Here is a 19740-nt window from a genome sequence, read left to right as displayed (position 1 = left end):
GTATCGCAAAGTAAAGGATCTGCATTCATTTCTGAACTTGCATTGGTGGATTGTTATACATCTGCATTATTTTTCATTAAAAAACTTTATGTTGAACTTGAAGGCTCCAAGCACGGACTATATATATAGCCCTCATTGAGGTAAAAATAAAAGTAAAAAGCCTGCTATCGCTTGCCAAGCTAGCCGTTCCCCCCTCCCCCTCCTGCTCCACTCCCCCTCCCCTCCCCCCTCCCACTCCCCTCCCCCTCCACTCCCCCTCCCCCTCCCCCTTCCCCTCCTTCCTCCCCCTCCCCCTCCCCTCCCCCCTCCCCCCTCACCTCCCCACCCTCCCCCCTCCCCTCTCCTCCTCCCCCTCCCTCCTCTTCTCCCCTCTCCTCCTCCCCCTCCGTCCTCTTCTCCCCTCCCCCCCTCTTCTCCCCTCCCCCCCTCTTCTCCCCTCCCCCCCTCTTCTCCCCTCCCCACCCTCTCCTCCCCTCCCCCCCCGTTCCCCTCCCCTCCCCTTCCTCCTCCCCTCCCTTCCCCCGCCCGGCAATGCCGGGTACTTCCCATGGCCAGCTGTACGTGGGCTGCTCGAGGGTTGGAAAACCAAGCAATCTTTATGTCTTGGCACCAAGTAAGAAAACCAGAAATGTTGTATACCAAGAGGTTTTGAGAAATTGAAAATTGACAAAACGTCATGTAGGAAATGTACTGTGATATTGCTCTAAAATATACATGTTCTTTTCATCATATATTTGTATTATTCTTATTCAACCCGGGCGAAGCCGGGTACCTCAGCTAGCCGGGTACCGGGTACCTCAGCCGGGTACCTATCAGAAGCCGGGTACCTCAGCTGAACCCCGGTCCATAACAATATATATATATATATATATATATATATATATATATATATATATATATATATATATATATATATACATACATATTATATATGTTGGCCATTCTATTTCCTGCTTCTGTTTACTTCTGGGTACAATAGGTGTCCACCTGTCCGTTTAGATGTGTTTTACTTAATTTTTTTTAAATAATGTATCATGGCCCAATTTAAACACTGGCACTGAATGAGAGAGTGCCACAAGAATGATGGGCTAAAGCCTTTTTATTAATGATTTATTTTCCTATTTAGTCTCCTCAATAATTTAATAATTCACCAATTCAAGTGAAACTACAACGGCACTCAGTGAAGAGCATAATTACGCCTGGTGAACAGTTTATGTTTTGTATCTCTGAGTAGGTCTGCTACCACCCACCTCTAAAGGTGGGTTCTGAGTAGACCAGAAAATCACAATACAGAATTTATTTAATGTAGAAACATGCTACGATTCTTCCTTGTCACACATGCAACCTGTCCAACAAGTTTCGTCCAAATCGATCCATAACTTTTTTAGATATCATGCTATGTATCGCTTTTGACCCTATCTCCCAATGGTGAAAAATCACTTAAAAAATTAAATAATCCTCATATCCGAATACATATTCAGATCTTCACCAAAATTTAATCGAATCTTCTTCGTTAAACACCCAACCTGTCCAACATGTTTCGTCCAAATCCGTCCATATATGTTTGAGATATCCTGCTATGAATCGTTTTTGGCCCTATCTCCCAATGGTGAAGAATCATTTGAAAAATTAAATAATTACCATATCCGAATCCATGTTCAGATCTTCACCAAAATTGAATCCATTCTTCCTTGTCAGACACCCAACATGTCCAACAATTTTCGTCCAAATCAGTCCATAACTTTTTGAGATATCCTGCTATATATCGTTTTTGGCCCCATCTCCCAATGGCGAAGAATCACTTAAAATTTTACAATAGCCGGATTCGTATCCGTATCTTCACCAAAATCTAAACATTTCGTCCTTGTCACATATGCTACATCTCTGCTAAATTTCATCCGAATCCTTCCACAACTTTTTGCAAACAAACGGACAAACAAACGGACAAATGAAAAATCACCCATAGAGCGACACTTGGCAAAAGAGAACAAAGCAGAATGGCAGTCAGTAGAGCATCCTTTTGACCTCATAAATAATTGTTGGTTGAATTCAGTTAACTGATATGTAAACCCCATTCAAATTTCAAGTCAATCGGATTAAAGGTGACGACTTTATAAATTTGAAAAAAAGTGGTTGACCTTTGGCCTATGTTGACCTTTTGGCCTATGCTGATCTCAAAAATTGTTGGTGGTTGAATTCAGTTAGCCGATATGAAAATCACATTCAAATTCCAAGTCAATCGGATGAAAATTGAGGATTTTAGAAATTTGAAAAAAAGTGATTCACCTTTTGACCTCAAAAATATATCGGAATTTGTCGGACCACGAAATCTACAATTTGGTGAAGTTTCGTGAAAATCGATTAAAAACTGTAAGCTGTAGGCAAGTATAAGTGAGCGGACAGACAAACACACAAACACACAAACCGGAGTGATCAACATACTTGCAAAAAGAAGAAAAAAAATGGCCAAGTAACAGACTGGGGTGAAACAGGGGTATGGTATGTACAGGGGTACTTGGCCACATGTCCTTTCACAGGGGTGAAAACATAACCTCCATCCACCTTTGGTGGCAGAGGTAACAATTCACACAGGGTCTTACATAGATCAATGTCACCAGTTTGAATACTGTCAATTCAAGTACCAACAATGTCGAATTGTTATCCCCACACTTTTTGAAAACAATGGGAGGATATTATAATTGGCTCTGTCTCTTTGTCTGTCTGTCCATCTGTCCGTCTGACACGCTATCGCCTGCTAAACAATTGGGTATAAATTCACCAAACTTGGAGTTATGATCACCAGGTGGCAAAACCTGCTTTCTCTTATGCACAGATTCATCCCAACTCGTCTTCAGTTATCTGACCCATTCTCCCGCTCTTGGTTCTCTGAATCCTGATGCGAGGCAGTTGCTTTTAAACAACCTGCATTCTCCTGCTGGAAGGCAAATCCAACAGAAGGTAACTTCAGATCATTGCACAAATCCCGCAACAAGTGTGTCTACTCTCAGGAGAACAAGAAAACAACATCTGTCCAATCTCAAGAATGAGCTTTCAAAGTTGTCGCCCTCCTCTAAAACCCAATGGTGCCTTCAAGTCTGTCTCTAGTGTATGCCTCCCTTACATGCATTCCCTCAACTCAAATGGCACCACAGCTGACTCTGCTTGTGAGAAGGCCGAATTCCTCAATTCTGTATTTGCTTCAAAATCTTGTGTCCCCAACCCCCCACTCCCTGTACACACCCTACAGTGTCACAACCAACTGCTCCTGGATACTGTGTCTATTTAATCTGAGAAGGTGCATACGTTTCTGGTAACCCTCGACTGATTCTGCAACTGGACACAGATAGCATAAGCTCATGCATCCTTAAAGCTTCCTCTGCTGCTCTTGCACTTCCTCTCCATGTCCTTTTCACCCTGTCATCTACCGCAGCTGATCTTCCATCTGCTTGGAAATCAGCCAGCATCACAGCATTACATAAAACGTGCAAAAAATAGATCCCTTCAACTACAGACCAATTAGCTTACTTCCAATCATCAGCAAGGTCATGGAATCAATCATCGCAGTTGACATAAAATCATTCCTTTTCTCCAAGAGCCTCATCTCAGATCATCAGTTTGGATTCAGACTTGGCCACTCTACCATAGACATGTTGCTTCTACTCTCTCAACATTAGATGGAGGCCCTCAATATCAGAATGAGATCAGGGCGATCTCTCTTGACATACCTCGAGCTTTCGATACAGCCTGGCAACTTCTGCCTTGTATTCCAAGCTGTCGGCATATGGAATCCAAGGCCAACTCCACTCTTGGATTGCTTACTTACTCCACTCTTGTAGCTAACATGTGGAATCTTAATGGAACTCTTCTTTTCCTCTCCCTGTTAAGGCTGGAGTACCCCAAGGCAGTGTTCCAGGCCCCATCGTATTCCTAATCTTTATCAATAATCTTTTTGACTCTCTGGAAAATCCTGTTTATGTCTTTGCTGATGACTCACTCTCTGTCGTGTCATCCTTCATCCTTCTGACAGACAGGCAGAAGCCTCTTTCCTCTCCTCAGACACCTTGACAAAAATCACTATCTGGTCAAACACTTGAAAAATGTCTTTCAATCCTGAGAAATCCCGCACACTCACTCTCTCTCTCTCCAAAAGGACCATCCTACAATCTACCTTCTCAACAACCCTCCCGAAGAGGTTCATTGACTCAAACTCTTGAGTGACTGAACCTTCCCCAGACAAAACCATGATCTTACCTACAACCATTAAACCACCCCCACCCCTCCCAAAATTTTGCCTACATATCCATCTTGTTCCTCACTTGCTTTCTTCCCTACCACTCATCGTTACCTGCATCCCCGAGTTGTCCGTCTCCGTCATCTTTCTCCCTATGCCTTGCTGTCGCTGTTTCCCCTTTCTCCTGCTGTACCCTTTGCAATGTTGTGTCCTGATCTGTTTTGTGCCCTCACTCTTTCAAGGGCCCAGACCTTGTATAAAAAGTTGAGTTATCACCAGAAACCTAAACAAATTACAAATTCTTGCCCCAATCAGTTTGGGTCAAACACAAATATTAAGACACAGAAGTCACTTCTTCAAACTTGATAAAAGACCAAAACTTTCCCCAGCTGATCCCACAAGAAGGTGGGAACAATCTGGGCCATTAAAGTAGTAGTCGTAGTCGTAGTCTACTAGTGATTCTTGCAGAGTCAACTTTATTTTGTCTGTACATTACTACCACGTCAGATGGTCTGTTAACATGGTCTGACTGAGCCAATGGTACAGCCCGTGTGTTTGGCCGAAATGATGTTAAAGTTCCTGTTCAGAATTACATAAGAATTCCCTCCGGATCACCCAATCGAAGCACAACCTGGCGGTGAAACGTGCTGGGGACAAAAGGTGGGAAAACATTTTCTATAGTTAAGGTTTAGTTACAAAATAAATATGGGGAACAAGTGTTACGGATTCATCACTTCCGCTGTTGTCGTTTTCATCCACTTGAAACATTTCTGGTTCCATGTATTATTATTATTGTGGTTTGAGGGAAATGGCGGTTATTGTTTTCGAAAGGTAAAAAGGTTAAGGTTTTAAATGAAACTGGAACCGGACGACGACGAAGCGGAAGGAGAAGAAAAGAAGGCGGGGCAAAAAGTCGGACAAGAAGCTGGTCACTTCAAGCTCCGGAGCGAGCGTTGTCGAACGAAAGTCACGAGTGAACTTTGAGTTTCCTTGAAAGGAATTCCTGTGATAGGTGTTATCGCTGGGATTGATAAACCTGCGTGGTCAGCTTTGGCGTTTGGATTCTGAAGAATCATCGCTGGGTCGTTGCGACTCAAGTACGAGCCGTCGGCCATTTTGACACTCGTGCTTTGCTCATCGCAAAAGGTCTTTGCTTCGCGTCAGCTTTTTTCACCATTCAGACGTCTATCTGGGATGTGTGTGTCCAACGCGGAGTTTGAGGATTAATTTGCGTTTCGCTGACGGTGAACCGTGAATGTTCATACCTGGAGGGCGCCTTTGGATTTCCCATTCCTCCATGAGTTTGCCTTACGCGGTTTTGGACCACGTGACTCTTTGCGCCGCTTCGGCCGCCTACGCCTCTGTGCTGTTTTGGCGGAGTGACTGGGCCCGTCATCTGAACGGGGTTCGGGTTTCGATTCGATATCGCTCTGATGCTAGCTGGAGGGGATCACCTTTGAGCCATAGAGGCATTGGGGAATGTTCTTTTTTCACTCACTTGGAGCACAGTGAGTTATCTTATCCAAGCTGATGGTACCATCATAAGATGTGTTGATTGTACTTTTGATTGCTATTATTATTGTACCGTTATTCTTGTGTGATTTTTAATATAATATTTGTTTGGTGATAACCATTGGTGTGGTTTCCCTATTGATTTCTGACACAGAATAACATATTTTTTCTGCCGTGGCTCCTCTCGGGGCGCGGAGGTACACTGTGCCCAGGGGGTCGGGGAGGAGCCCGTAACACAAGGAAGGACAAGACGATCAATAACCTGTACAGATCAGGTGGTCAAACAACACAAGAAAATGGATAGAAGGAACACGCAATCTTACGAGATCGATCAGGGTTGTCTCTCTAGAGTTGTTAGTTGTTTCTAGAACCATAACCACATAATTGGCCTCCAGAGCTATTCGCCGAATGAGCATCCTCCGTCATGCAAAGCCTTTCGTTGGCACACCTGAACCATCTTTTATCTACCAAGCCTTCGTGCACAGCTTGATGGAGTATTGCGCTCCCTTTTTGGCTGGAACCCCTGTGGCACACCTTGCTCAGGTTGAAGCCATTGAAACCAAGGCCTTCAAGTTCATTGAAATCTCCTGCGATTAAGCTGAGTTTTTGGGTCTGTCACATTCACATCTCAAACAAGGCAGTGGTCTCTGTCTTCCACCGTGTTCTTCCTGGTTTTGCATCCTCTGCAATTTACATGCTCTATACCACACCCCCAATCTCCTGGGTTCTGTCAGGTACATGTGGTTTTCCAGTAAACCCCTTTCTGGTGAAACTCACAAAAGCTAAACACACTGCTCTCCTCTGTTCATCCGTTTCTCTGTTCTCCTACCTGTGGAACCAATGTCCTCAGATTGTTCAATCTTATTCTTCCCTCCAGAGCATAAAGCCAGCCATTCACTACCATTGCAGGTCATTCTCCAATTACAACCCTGATGATGCTTACCCCATTAAGCTATCCACCCCAAGCGCATCTCTTTCCATGTTTCCAGTTTTTCCTTCCACTTCTTTGATCGTCTTGTTCACACTCTGTGTCCTCCCATTGCTCTCATTCTTCCCCACGTCCAATATTTCTCCAAGTTCCCTCATTTTGTCCCTTAACACTGCTGTTGGTGTGTGCCTTCCCCTACTCTTCCTCTCTTTATGCTGTACTTTTCGTTCTGTTACGTCCTGGTCCGTTCTGTGTTCTCGATCCACGAGCCTACACATTGTATCCAAAAACAAAAAGCCAGACGATACCTTCCTTATTGATTTGCTTGACATTCAAAAGATTCTGAATAGCAATGGATCTGTCAACAAATACATATCTTTTGTCAATGCTAGTGAAGAGGAGGCTTTATGTACAGCTCAGCTCTGAAAGCATTCACACGTGGTTGGATACATCTGGGATTGCATTGGAGCAATAATTAATTGTATTATTGTTGTTGTTATTAGCCCCCAACCTGGCGCCAGTCCGACATTGCGCAGCCCAGCTGGGGGTCTTATATTTTAGATGCTGTGAGTCCGTCCATCTGTCCGTCCGTCCGGCCTCTGTCCAGTCATAAATGCATCCAGACATTACTCGAAAATGACTAGTCGCATTTATTTCATATTTGACACGTCTATGTGGTAATACCTTGGCATAAGGCAGGCCAAATGGTTTTGGTATCAGAGGCAGAAGTCATGGGACACTATTGTATTTCCGAATTTTGGCAATTATTAAATTTTTTACAGGGGAGAATAGTGCAGGATTGTATATTATTTTGGGAACAACTATTTATTTATATACACTTTACCATCTCCATTACAAAAACACAACTTTGGATTATTTATTAATTTTATACACTTTACCATCTCCACCACCAACACATAACCTTGAAATATTTATTTATTTGTAGATGCACACTCACCAACTCCACCATGGACATACGACGTTTAACTTTTCTATAATTGCATACACTTTACCATTCCACTACCAACACAACTTTGAAATATTTATTTATTTATTTGGATACACTTTACCATCTCCACGACGGAAATTTCACCTTGAATTATTTATTTATATATTTGGATACACTTTACCATCTCCACTACGAAAATTTCACCTTGAATTATTTATTTATATATTTGGATACACTTTACCATCTCCACTACGAAAATTTCACCTTGAATTATTTATTTATATATTTGGATACACTTTACCATCTCCACTACGAAAATTTCACCTTGAATTATTTATTTATATATTTGGATACACTTTACCATCTCCACTACGGAAATTTCACCTTGAATTATTTATTTATATGCACTTTTTCATCGCTGCTACCGACAAGCCAACTTTAATTCTTGTTTATTGGTATACGTTTTACCATTGTACTACCTACATACCACCTTGAATCATTTACTAATTTATATGTGCACTCTACTATCTCCCCTGCCAACACACAACGTCGAATAATATGTATATGCATATATATATATATATATTAGTATTATTTTTTTACATGTACACTTTGAGCATCTCCACAATGTGCACAATTTTTTCTTTATTTGTTTAGTTATTTAAACGTAAAATCTGCACGTCTAGTTTGAAGGTGTTGATGGGAGCTGTTGTTCTTGATGAGTGCTTGCATCCTTATTTATTGGTAATATTTATATTGATGGATATGGTGGATATATTGACTGCTTGTATTTTTCTTTCTTTTTGCTGATTTTTTTCACGGTGCCCTTCTCTTTGTGTAATGAATCTCCAAGGCCTTCAAAGAGCCTTTGCCAGTGAAATCCAAGGCTTTCAGAGGCCATTAAAAAATCCATTGCTCTCGGAGAAAGATAAACCGTGGTGTTAAGTGAAAAAATTCAATCGATCAATTGCACCTCTTCCTCTCAAAGGCCAGAAAGTAAAAGAAATCGAATATTTTTGAACTTGTAAATCTTTTCCTCTTTAGGGTGGATTGTGCTGAAGAGTCCCAGTGGCAGAAACTTTGCTCAATATCCTAGTGTCATGGGTCCCTTATGTAAGGAAGGGTTTCCTGAGGCTGAAATTTAATTTAAAGTTTCCAGGCTGTGAGCTGAATAGAGAGGTTTTATTGATACACCGAGTCACGTTCTATTTTATTTCATACTAGCAGAAGTACCTGGCATTGCCGGGCGGGGGAGGGAGGGGGAGGGGAGAGGAACGAGGGGGGGGGGGGGGAGCGAGCCCCTTGGCAAAGCGAGCGATTTTTTTTTTCATAGCGTCATAGCGTTTCATAGCGATTTTTTTTTTCATAGCGTCATAGCGTTTCATAGCGTTTAATAGCGTCATAGCGATTTTCTTTTTTCATAGCGTCATAGCGTCCATAGCGTCATAGCGTTCATAGCGTCATAGCGTCATAGCGTTCATAGCGTCATCACGTGATCGCTCTGAGCGAATCAGCGCCCACCTGCTCTGATTCCGTTGATTCCATGCGCTGAAATGCGCTGAGGTAAATATGAATAAAAAATATGGATCGTCAAATATTTTGAGTTCGGCCATGTTCGTCCCAGGCTCAATGGCCATGTCTATGCCAAATATCAAGCACGTGAGCCTCTCCGTTTAGGAGTCTATCGGTAACATTACACACACACACACACACACACACACACACACACACACACACACACACACACACACACACACACACACACACACAAACTGTGTTTTATATATATAGATAGACCTTCACAGTTGCACATTTGATTTGCTTCTTACATCTTCTTGCTTGACAATGACACATACCATTGTGTTGTATTGATTTATTGATTAATTGTCCTCATTTCCCTGGATCTTGTACCTTAACTGTTTGAGTGCTGAATTTTCCATTATGTCAGATGAAAACATGTTTTTTTTTCAGGTAAGCTGAATAAAACGTCTGTTTTGCTTATAAGACAACCACAGGAACAATACGGAACAAACAATACACATTGTTGAACAACGATCGTGGCCAACAACACTCAAACAGTCAAAATATTCTCCAGAGACATGGAGGCCATCTTGTTTTGTTTTATTTTCACTTAGTCAACTCCTTTCTCTTTCTCTGTCCCTCTCACCTGAATGCAGCTCGGTGGATGTGGAGTTCTGGGTGTGGGAATATGGTTGGCAGTAACACAGGGGGACTTTGCCACGATATCTCCCAGCTACCCGTTCCTGTCCGTGGCGAATGTCCTCATTGCGGCTGGCACCATTATCATGGTGGTCGGATTTCTCGGCTGCCTTGGAGCCATCAAGGAAAACCGGTGCCTTCTCCTCAGCGTAGGTTTCACTTTGGTCGGCGGCGGATCGATCGGCCGTTATTGGCTTTTTTCATGTCGGACTAGTCTTGTATGACCGACTGCACTCTCTCAAAGCATGAGAATGCACAAGAGAAATACTTAAATTCTTACGCCATCTCACAAGCCATTTTATTACAGTATACTTTAATAACTCACAATATGATATACAAGGAAAGTCCATCGTGTCCTAGATGCCCACATTTTATTATATATATATATATATATATATATATATATATATATATATATATATATATATATATATATATATATATATATATATATATAGAGTTTCTTACCTCCGGCACCAAATGTGGATGGAGGCTATGTTTTCACCCCAGTCTGTGCGTTTGTGAACAAAATATCTCAAAACTATGTGGACGTAGTGACACGGACGAAATGATTCGATTTTGGTGAAGATCCGGATTCGGATCCGGCTACTGGAATTTTTAAGTGATTCTTCACCATTGGGAGATCGGGCCAAAAACGATACATAGCAGGATATCTCAAAAAGTTTTGGACGGATTTGGACGAAACCTGGTGGACCGGTTGGGTGGCTGACGAGGATGATTCGATTCGATTTTGGTGAAGATGTGAATATGGATTCGGATATGAGAATTATTTAATTTTTAAGTGATTCTTCACCATTGAGTGATATGGCCAACCAGGTGGAGGTATGCTCTCTATTGAGTGTCGTTTAGTATTATATTGAGTCAATATAGCCAACTTATATTGAGTTTAACAGCAGTTCAAACTGCTAAACCAGAAAGCATCTGAAAATGCAAAGCCCATCCGCATCCGTTTGTATTCCGACATCTTCTTCTTCTTCGAAAACAGTTTAAAAAAAATACAAAATGAAGATTGATGATTTCATGCAGCCTTGAACTTTGAACTTTAGATCTAAAAAAAACAATCTGCTTCTAGCTTTTGATTGGTTAACAAATTAATTGACCCAATATGCAAATTCTTAAAATTTCAGGTCATACACAGGGAAATTGATTATTTTATGTGATGCTGACCTTTGACCTTTTGACGAAAAACTCAATTCTGAAGTTTAAATTTTTAATAACCGGTTCAGATTAAGAGTTTGCAGAGCGTATCACATTTTAGTTTTTAATTGTGTGTGAAAATGAAATAAAGGTACAAATCAGGTCAATCGCATGAAAGTTGATGATTTTATGTGATGCTGACCTTTGACCTTTTGACAAAATTATAAATTTGCCTTCTCCATATTTTCATAATTAAGCTTTGGTGAAAATTTGATAACAAAACGCAAATGGTAAAAAGGTTATAGCCTGACACGGACACTGCACACACACACGGACACACACAAACACACACACACACTTGGACACACACGTGGGGACACACACAGGGACACACACACACACAGGGATATACACACACACACACACAGACACACACACACACACACACACACACACACACACACACACACACACACAGACTTATGGGAAGTTACGAGGGGCGGCAATTTCACATCTCGCCCTGAGCGTCATTTTTCCTCGATACGCCACTGCAAGTCCACTGTACCTGCGATCTGTTTTTAAAATTCCCTTAGATGATGGACCCAGATTGTGTATATCATATTCCCGTCAGGAAGCGTCTCATTGTTTCCAGGTCCTTTTGCTAGTATATATATATATATATATATATATATATATACATATATATATAAATATAATATATAAACTGAACATATTCCATCTCATTTACTTTCCGCATCCATTGACTTTGTTGCATTTTCACCTTACACACTTAACATCCACACTCTCGGCCCATATGCTATCTTGCATGGTAAGGTTGTTTGTTCCACATCATTGTTTTCGATTTTTTTTTTAACCACAAACAGGAAACAATACTAAACTGAACAGAGGGGCAGACAAAAAAGTTATGCAATACTTCAAATTATTATGAAAAATGTAAAAATAAATGGCAGGTTTGAAACTGAGTTCGTCCGTCAGGTATTGGATTAAATTTGACACTACTATTACTACTATTATTATTACTACTACTGCTGCTTTTGTAATAGCCCCATTGACCACCACATTCTTTGGGGTCGCCCAGAGAACAGTCTTTGGCCCAAGTGTTTCACAAACCTACTGACCAGGCTTGACATTTGACTGAATGTGATTTGGGCAGGAGTATTTGGATGTTTGGGCTGAGTCCGTAGCTTACTGTCTAACTTATTTTAACATTCGTGACCTAAACAAATATTTAAATCCTCATGTAAAGTTCCGTACGGTTGGGTGAATACAATTGCGAATTCAAAATCGTAATTGTGTTCACTCAATTCCAATAATCAATTGATACTTTAACAAAATACTGTTTTAAATGACGGTTGTATTGGGATATCATCAAACCAGGTCATTGCCGTAATCTGTCCACTTCTGGATTCGCGAAAGGTTCGTAATTCATCAGGATTTTCCTCAATTCTGCAATGAAATGTTCATGAAATACTGTTCAGCCGTTTGTCATGTTATTTTGGGGAAGTATCGTAGGATTTTACTACAGGGGTTCCAGGAAATCATTGCGATCGGTGCAGCCGTTTTTGCGGTACCCGGGAAAATAACGTTATGCGGGAGTCCAAACTTGAAAATGCTGGAGACCAAGGCTGAAATTGGAAAATCAATATAGCCTATTTTACTCCAGGGGGTCCCAGGATTACCCACCCAAAATGTCGTTGCGATCGGTTTAGCCGTTTTTGCGGTACCTGGGAACATACAGGCAGACGGACAGACATTTGGTGAATTATAGTAGGATGTAATGCTTGATTCCAATGTGTTCTGACATTCAATGCGTTCTAACCAGCTTGATTAAACCATACTATTATTTGACATATGATTAGATTTTTTCGGGAATTTCTTTTTGGAACAGACGTGAGTGTGGTGTGGCAGCTGTCTGACCAATGGGTACACATTTAAAAAATCGACCCCCGACAAGAACCCCAACAACAACAGCGACGTAATGCTCTTGTAGACCTGCGACATGTAAAAATACACAGGCAATATGCTCTTTTATAAAAATGCCACAGGGGCAGTGTTTAGGCCAAAACCAAGAGGGGCCCCTGGGTGCATAAGCAAAGAAAGAGATGGGAAATAATATATAAATGTTGGAAATTCCCTGGTAATGCTCCGGCGATAAAATGGTAATACACGGGCAAAATATATGGGGAATATGCTGGAAATATGCTATTTTATATTAATGCCACAGGGGGAATGGTTGAGTCCAAAAACAAAGGGAACAGATGGGTTCCTGGGTGGAAAAGCAAAAATAAGGTGGGAAAACGTAAATTTCGGTGATGCTCCGGCAATACTTGGCGATGCTCGACGATGCTCCGGCGATGCTCGGTGATGTTCGGTGATGCTCCGGCGATGCTCACTGATGCTGTGGCGATGCTTGGCGATGCTCGATGATGCTCGGTGATGCTCTGGCAATGCTTGGCAATGCTTGGAGATGCTCCAGCGATGCTCGACGGTGCTCTGGTGATGCTTGGCGATGCTCGATGATGCTCCAGCGATGCTCTGGTGATGCTTGGCGATGCTCGATGATGCTCCGGCGATGCTCAACGATGCTCGGTGATGCTCCGGCAATGCTCGACGATGCTCGGTGATGCTCGGTGATGCTCCGCCGATGCTTGGTGATGCTCTGGCGATGCTCAACGATGCTTCGCCGATACTCGGTGATGCTCCAGCGGGATCTTGTCGATGCTCCAGCGATGCTCGACGATGCTCTGGTGATGCTTAGCGATGCTCGACGATGCTCCGGCGAAGCACTGACGATACGTGGGCAATGAGCAGCTTTGAAGACTACTTATTGGCCAAAATGTTAGGAGTATTTCACCTTCGCATGATTGCAACGACTGTGGTTGCACCTGTGTGTATAACAATCCAATATCAATATAATGTATCCCCTCACACAGACAGGTATGAGAAAAACAAAACTTTAGCATCAGGCCAAAAATAAACAATGTAACAAAGAATAAGATGTCAAAGCTTTATAAAAAAATCTCACGAGATTTGATCATATTTCATGAGAAGTCGGAGTCGATTTTGGTACGGAAAAATCGAAAACACTGGTAGTTTTCGTATACAGACTCTTGGAAGAGCTAGACCACAAAATGGCCTGCAGCATGGCAGAACAAGTGGAAAGGCGGGAAACACACCAACATCAGGGTAAAGGGACACAACAGATGGACACATGAAGGAAGAATGGGCTAAGGGAAGAATGATTGCAAGGGGAAGGAGTGAACAAACTTGACACAAGCTCAAACACCAAAAGAAGAGGAATGGGAGACCGTAGCTGAAGCAGAAATGGAACAAAAAAACGAAAAAGGAGGGCGAAAAGCAGGAAAACACAATAATTTGGAAAGGAAAAGGAGAGATTGGGGAGGGTTCCTGTGGATAGGCTTGTTGCTTGCGAGATATCGAGTGGTGTTGCGTGAAGTCGTAGAAATAAAATTGTTCGTCTTCGATCGATGTCCGGCGTCTGCACGGAGGGAACAAGCCACCTCCGCTATCAGCAAAATATTGATATATATGCATTAGCTATCATGAATACCTCCAAAATTGCATACCTTCACCCAACTGCCTCTGGACAATCCTTGCTGATTGATCCTATTGCGATCTGTTTTCCACGCAGCACTTGGCAGCAAAGACGCTCCATTTCCATAAAGGTATAATAGGTGGTCCAGTGCCCTTTGGATAACAGGGATTCTTCAGGTTCGAGATTGTTTGGAAAACACTTATGGAGATGCAAAATGCTGCTATCAGAGAGGGCATTTATCATCCCGTAACTAATATACCTAGTCGCCATACGTGCTTAGGAAAGTATTTAGAATGTGCCGCACAGTGTTTATCGGCGACCTGGGCTAGCGGTTGCCTTCTTGTTCCTCGAGAACATTAAGATTCGCTTGTGGTGGCTTGTCGTAATAGATGGCTCATCTGCTCTGCCATCCATCATGACAAAAAGAGAGCCATTCCCTGCTATTCAACATTACATCTTTGATGGAACGACGATTATTTTACAAGAAAAATGTATGAAATAATGCATTGTAGTCCAATAGGATGGTGCAGAAGTTGAGAATAATAGGTTAATTAATAATAATAGTAATAATAATAGGTTAATAATAGGTTAATAATAATATTAATAATCATTTAATTAATAGTTAATAGGTTAATAATAATAGGTTAATAATAATAATAGGTTGATGATAATAGGATAATAGTTGAGGATAATAGAAGTTGAGGATAATAGGTAATAATAGGAAGTTGAGGATAATATGTTAATAATTAATAGGTTAATCGGTTAATAATAATCGGTTAATAATAATAGGTTGGGGATAATAGGATAATAGTTGAGGATAATAGAAGTTGAGGATAATAGGTAATAATAGGAAGTTGAGGATAATAGGTTAATAATTAATAGGTTAATAGGTTAATAATAATAGGTTAATAATAATAGGTTGAAGATAATAGGATAATAGTTGAGGGTAATAGAAGTTGAGGATAATAGGTAATAATAGGAAGTTGAGTATAATAGGTTAATAATTATTAGGTTAATAGGTTAATAATAATAGATTGAGGATAATAGGATAATAGTTGAGGATAATAGAAGTTGAGGATAATAGGTTAATAATTAATAGGTTAATAGGTTAATAATAATAGGTTAAAAATAATAGATTGAGGATAATAGGATAATAGTTGAGGATAATAGAAGTTGAGGATAATAGGTAATAATATGAAGTTGAGGATAATAGGTTGAGTATAATAGGATAATATGTTGAGGATAATAGGATTATAGGTTGAGGATAAGAGGATAATAGGTTGAGGATCTCTATTGAGATGCCTAGTCTGGGTTCGATTCCCGACTTTACTATAAGCTGTATAAGATTAGTTCTTCCTTGAGACATCAATCGCACTAGTTGGCAGACTTTAAATATGAAGAATAGGCAAATTATCAGCTACACCCTGAAAAAATTACCAATTCCTGCCATGGCTGAAAGCTGGGAAGGCAATGGCAAACCACCCAGCATAAGCCTTCCCATATGAGACTGCTTCTGCAGCATAGACAGTTTGTCTTCAGAGTATAAACACAAGAGAGAATCCTTTATACGTCATAAATATCACTTGTTGGAGGCATGATCATGTGCCAATGATGATTCTGATGTTTATTTAATTTTTGTTGGGGGAAGAGGGTGGGTTGGTTAACTTTTTTGGTAAACTGTTTCAATTGTCAAAAGGTTTACATTACAAGAAACAAAATGACTACACTGAACAATCTCTACATTTTGAAGTCACCCTTCCGGGTACGGTGCTCTGCAATGATGGAGGAGGCCCGTACTTCTGACAAAGCATCCAAACGCTTATTATAAGTCACTAATATTTCCCTGACTGAAAATCAATCGATTCTCGACAGCTTGGTTGATTCCTCCAAAAGAGTGTAGGAATTTCTGCTGAACAATTATGGGAATCAAGCCCAAACCAGAGAGCAATGCAGAGGCATGCTGAATCAGCTATACTAACTGTAGCGGAGCATACTGTGCACGCATGGATGTGAGAAGGCAGTAGTCCGGCAGCTAAGCTAAATATAGCATAACAATTGTGCATTTTGTGAGGAAAGCACCAAATTTGGCACACTAGTAGACTATCATATTATGAAAAGATCTGGATATTGGGCCATCTCAGATTCAGAGATTTGATTTTTGCAAGATTTGCAGATTTTGCAGATTTGCAAGCTGAGATTGCAACGCCAGGGACGGCCGACTCCTTCCTGCGAGCTGCCCACGTCACCCGCACAAGAAGAGCTTATCAAATCACTGCAGCGGCACTGCACATCCTGCAACACCGTGCGTATGAACGCCACTGTATGACATATGCTGATGATGCAGAAGACCTGCCTGAGTTCGAAGACTGGGGTCACCAGAGAGGAGAAGACATTCCCAACTTTCAGTACTGGGCAACTGTGCTGGAACTAGAGATGTTGGTACTGGTCTACGTGCGTTCTCTGCGGCAGGCTTCATTCACGATGTACCTTGATGCCCTGACGGAACTGGTCCCATGGTTCCATGCCTTAGACCACACACACTACGCCAGGTGGGTCCCTGTTCACCTGAGGGACATGGTTGCACTCCCATTGAAGCACCCAGATGTAGCCAGAGAATTCAGGGCTGGCAACTTCACTGTACAGAAGACGAAGAAGGTGTTCTCTTCGATCCCAATCGAATCGAAATCTTGCAAAAATCAAATCTCTGAATCTGAGATGGCCCAATATCCAGATCTTTTCATAATATTGTTACGGACACGACTTATTAGGATGTTATGAAGGGCCGAGCGGAATGGCCGCCGTGTTCGCACAGTTTACCCGATTCCACTCGAACGTTGACTAAGTCGCGCTATGCTAAATCAATGATGGAAAGGACACAACGGCTGGGTTAAATGACACGACACCAGGGGTACAGTTCTCAAGACCTCCGGAGGAGGATATAATATGGGTTATGCAGAACGTTTAGATTACACGGCACAGAGGTACAGCACAGAAAGATGGGCACTTAGACACGGTCTTATCTTAATCCCGACAGACCACAGACAAACGGGACAAGAATGACTCACACAGGGATTGATGGCTGGGAAGGGCAGGCAGTCGATAGCTCAAGGTGCACCTTGGCTCAGGGGCAGAATCGACTCGGTCCGGTCCAGAGATGCAGGAGGTATCTCTCAGCGCTAGGAGGTGGCGTCCTTTCTTCTTCGTAGCTGAGGCGCATCTGACGTCACCTCCGTCTTCCTGCGCATGTCCAGCGGGGAGTGACACGCCCTCGGCTCGTTAGCTCCGCCCCAGATGGAATCGGTCCGCCGCTTCTTATTGGGTGCGGGGGGTTACCGGGCTCCGCCCTTGACGAGGAGCTGACAGTGAGCCCCTGCATGGTAACCCCGTCGGAGCACATGGTCAATGGCGGCTAACCAAGCCGGAGTGAGGACGCACACTCCCGGCGCCGCCGCCGCGCCGCCCCCGCTGTTGTTGTTGTTGTTGGTGTTGTTGTTCCATGAGGAAGAGATGCGGGGAGGTATTGGGAGGTCCTAAACTTACTAATGGTGCCATACAATCACATTCTGGTGCAACGAAGAGTCAGAATTAATGGAAACGAGTCCTTAACTGACATAGACTAAGAATAACTAGCAAGATGTCCTATAGTTGTCTACGTGAGATGTGGTGAACCTGGGCACGACATTTAATGGGGGAAAAAGGGGAAGGTCGGGGCTACAGAGTGTTGTTTACAGACAATGGGACTAGGGAATGGGGGATTGGGGATAGTTGGGGAGTATTGGGGAAATAGGGGAATATTTACAAGCGGATATGGATGGAGGCCAAATCCCATATCCGCAACATTGCACCCTTCTCTACCTCGGGGCGTCCCGACCCGATAAATTTTTACCTACGTTAGTGTGGCACTCAGATGTAGTTCCCTCTACTATTAACTCAACCCTGAGTGCGACAGTTTTACAGATGTTCACAAATGAGTAAATATGTCCCCCTGCGACGTTGCACCCTTCTCCTCACAGAAACACACCCACAGGATAACCGAATCGCGGAAAGAATCCTCAAACTAAACATACAGCCGGTAGGGAGCATTATTTACACAAGACTACACTGATATTTACACTACGATCCAGGACCTGTTTTTGGAGGAACACATGCAGATGTTATGCATAGAGAGAGCACGCATGCCAGCGTCGATACACCAACCCACGAGTGCTCTGTGGCCTTATGGCCTTTAATAATGTGCAGAGCACCCCATCCAAGCACCAAAAGCACCACCCCATAACACAGTCAGCACCATCCGGTGCACCAATAAAGTGTTCGATAGTCACCGGTGGTGTCGCAGCCGGCCGATGTTCTGCCGCTGGTCTTGCCTTCCTGAAGTGCTTGGCCTTCTAGCTTCCTTAGAAAATATAGAAAGGCACCAACCGCGTCCATTTCTGTATTGTGGCCGTCAGGGGGCCAACTAAAAGTGGTTCACCTGTATGGCATAGGTGCCACGTTGACCCATAGGTCCATCAACGGGTGGTGCTTGCCCGCAAGAGAACTGCGGTCCATGGTGGGCGGCCACAAAAATTGCGGTCCATATGGTGTATCGATCCAGGCAGCAAGCAGCAAAAGTGCAGGCCCACAACTGCGGAGCCAGCACCTCTCTCTCCTCTCTCTCTGCCCCAAAGCCAGATCCTCGGAGGTGGGAGACAAAAGAAGAAGACAAGTGAGTAAGGTGGTAAGGGCGCAAAAGTGCACGCAATATAAGGTAATGCACACTGGGGGCACATGGGAACCAGGTGAGACAGGTACGTTCCTACCGTACGCCCCCCCCCCCCCCACCAGGTAACCTACATTGCCCCTCCCTTACCCCTTACTGTATCCACAAAACACAACACTACCCATAAACATCTACTTTACAAATCAACAAACGTCCCTACTGTCTTCCCCGTTCCTCCCATAAACCAAATTCGTCTTCTCTCCCTCCTAACCAATCAAATTTGCCATTTCCAACTCTCATCAAAATTTGCCATCTCCAATTCAACATCAAAATTTGCCATCACCAATTCATCATCAGTCCCTCCTAGGGAGGGAGAGATGGAATCACCCCAATGTCTCATCCACGTCGTGATGCGTCTCACAAATCCAACAGCAATTCTCATTTCCTGCAACACAGAACAAAAGAA

General features: G+C 42.7%; 1 protein-coding gene across 2 annotated transcripts in view; it reads left to right on the top strand.

Annotated features, from left to right (window-relative positions):
• LOC137424551 (tetraspanin-4) overlaps nucleotides 1-19740 on the top strand; it is a 430033-nt gene that overhangs the window by 255508 nt on the left and 154785 nt on the right. For both annotated transcript variants that reach the window (XM_068112126.2, XM_068112134.2), the window contains exon 4: nucleotides 9798-9989. In XM_068112126.2, coding sequence (XP_067968227.1) covers nucleotides 9798-9989 — 192 coding nt within the window. The remainder of the gene's footprint in view (nucleotides 1-9797; nucleotides 9990-19740) is intronic.

The sequence above is a fragment of the Myxine glutinosa genome, chromosome 1 (genome assembly GCF_964187855.1).
Source record: "Myxine glutinosa chromosome 1, kmMyxGlut1.1, whole genome shotgun sequence".
NCBI classification, from domain to species: Eukaryota; Metazoa; Chordata; class Myxini; order Myxiniformes; family Myxinidae; genus Myxine; species Myxine glutinosa.
Note: the sequence above shows the minus strand (reverse complement) of the source record. Positions and strands in the feature narration are given on the sequence as shown.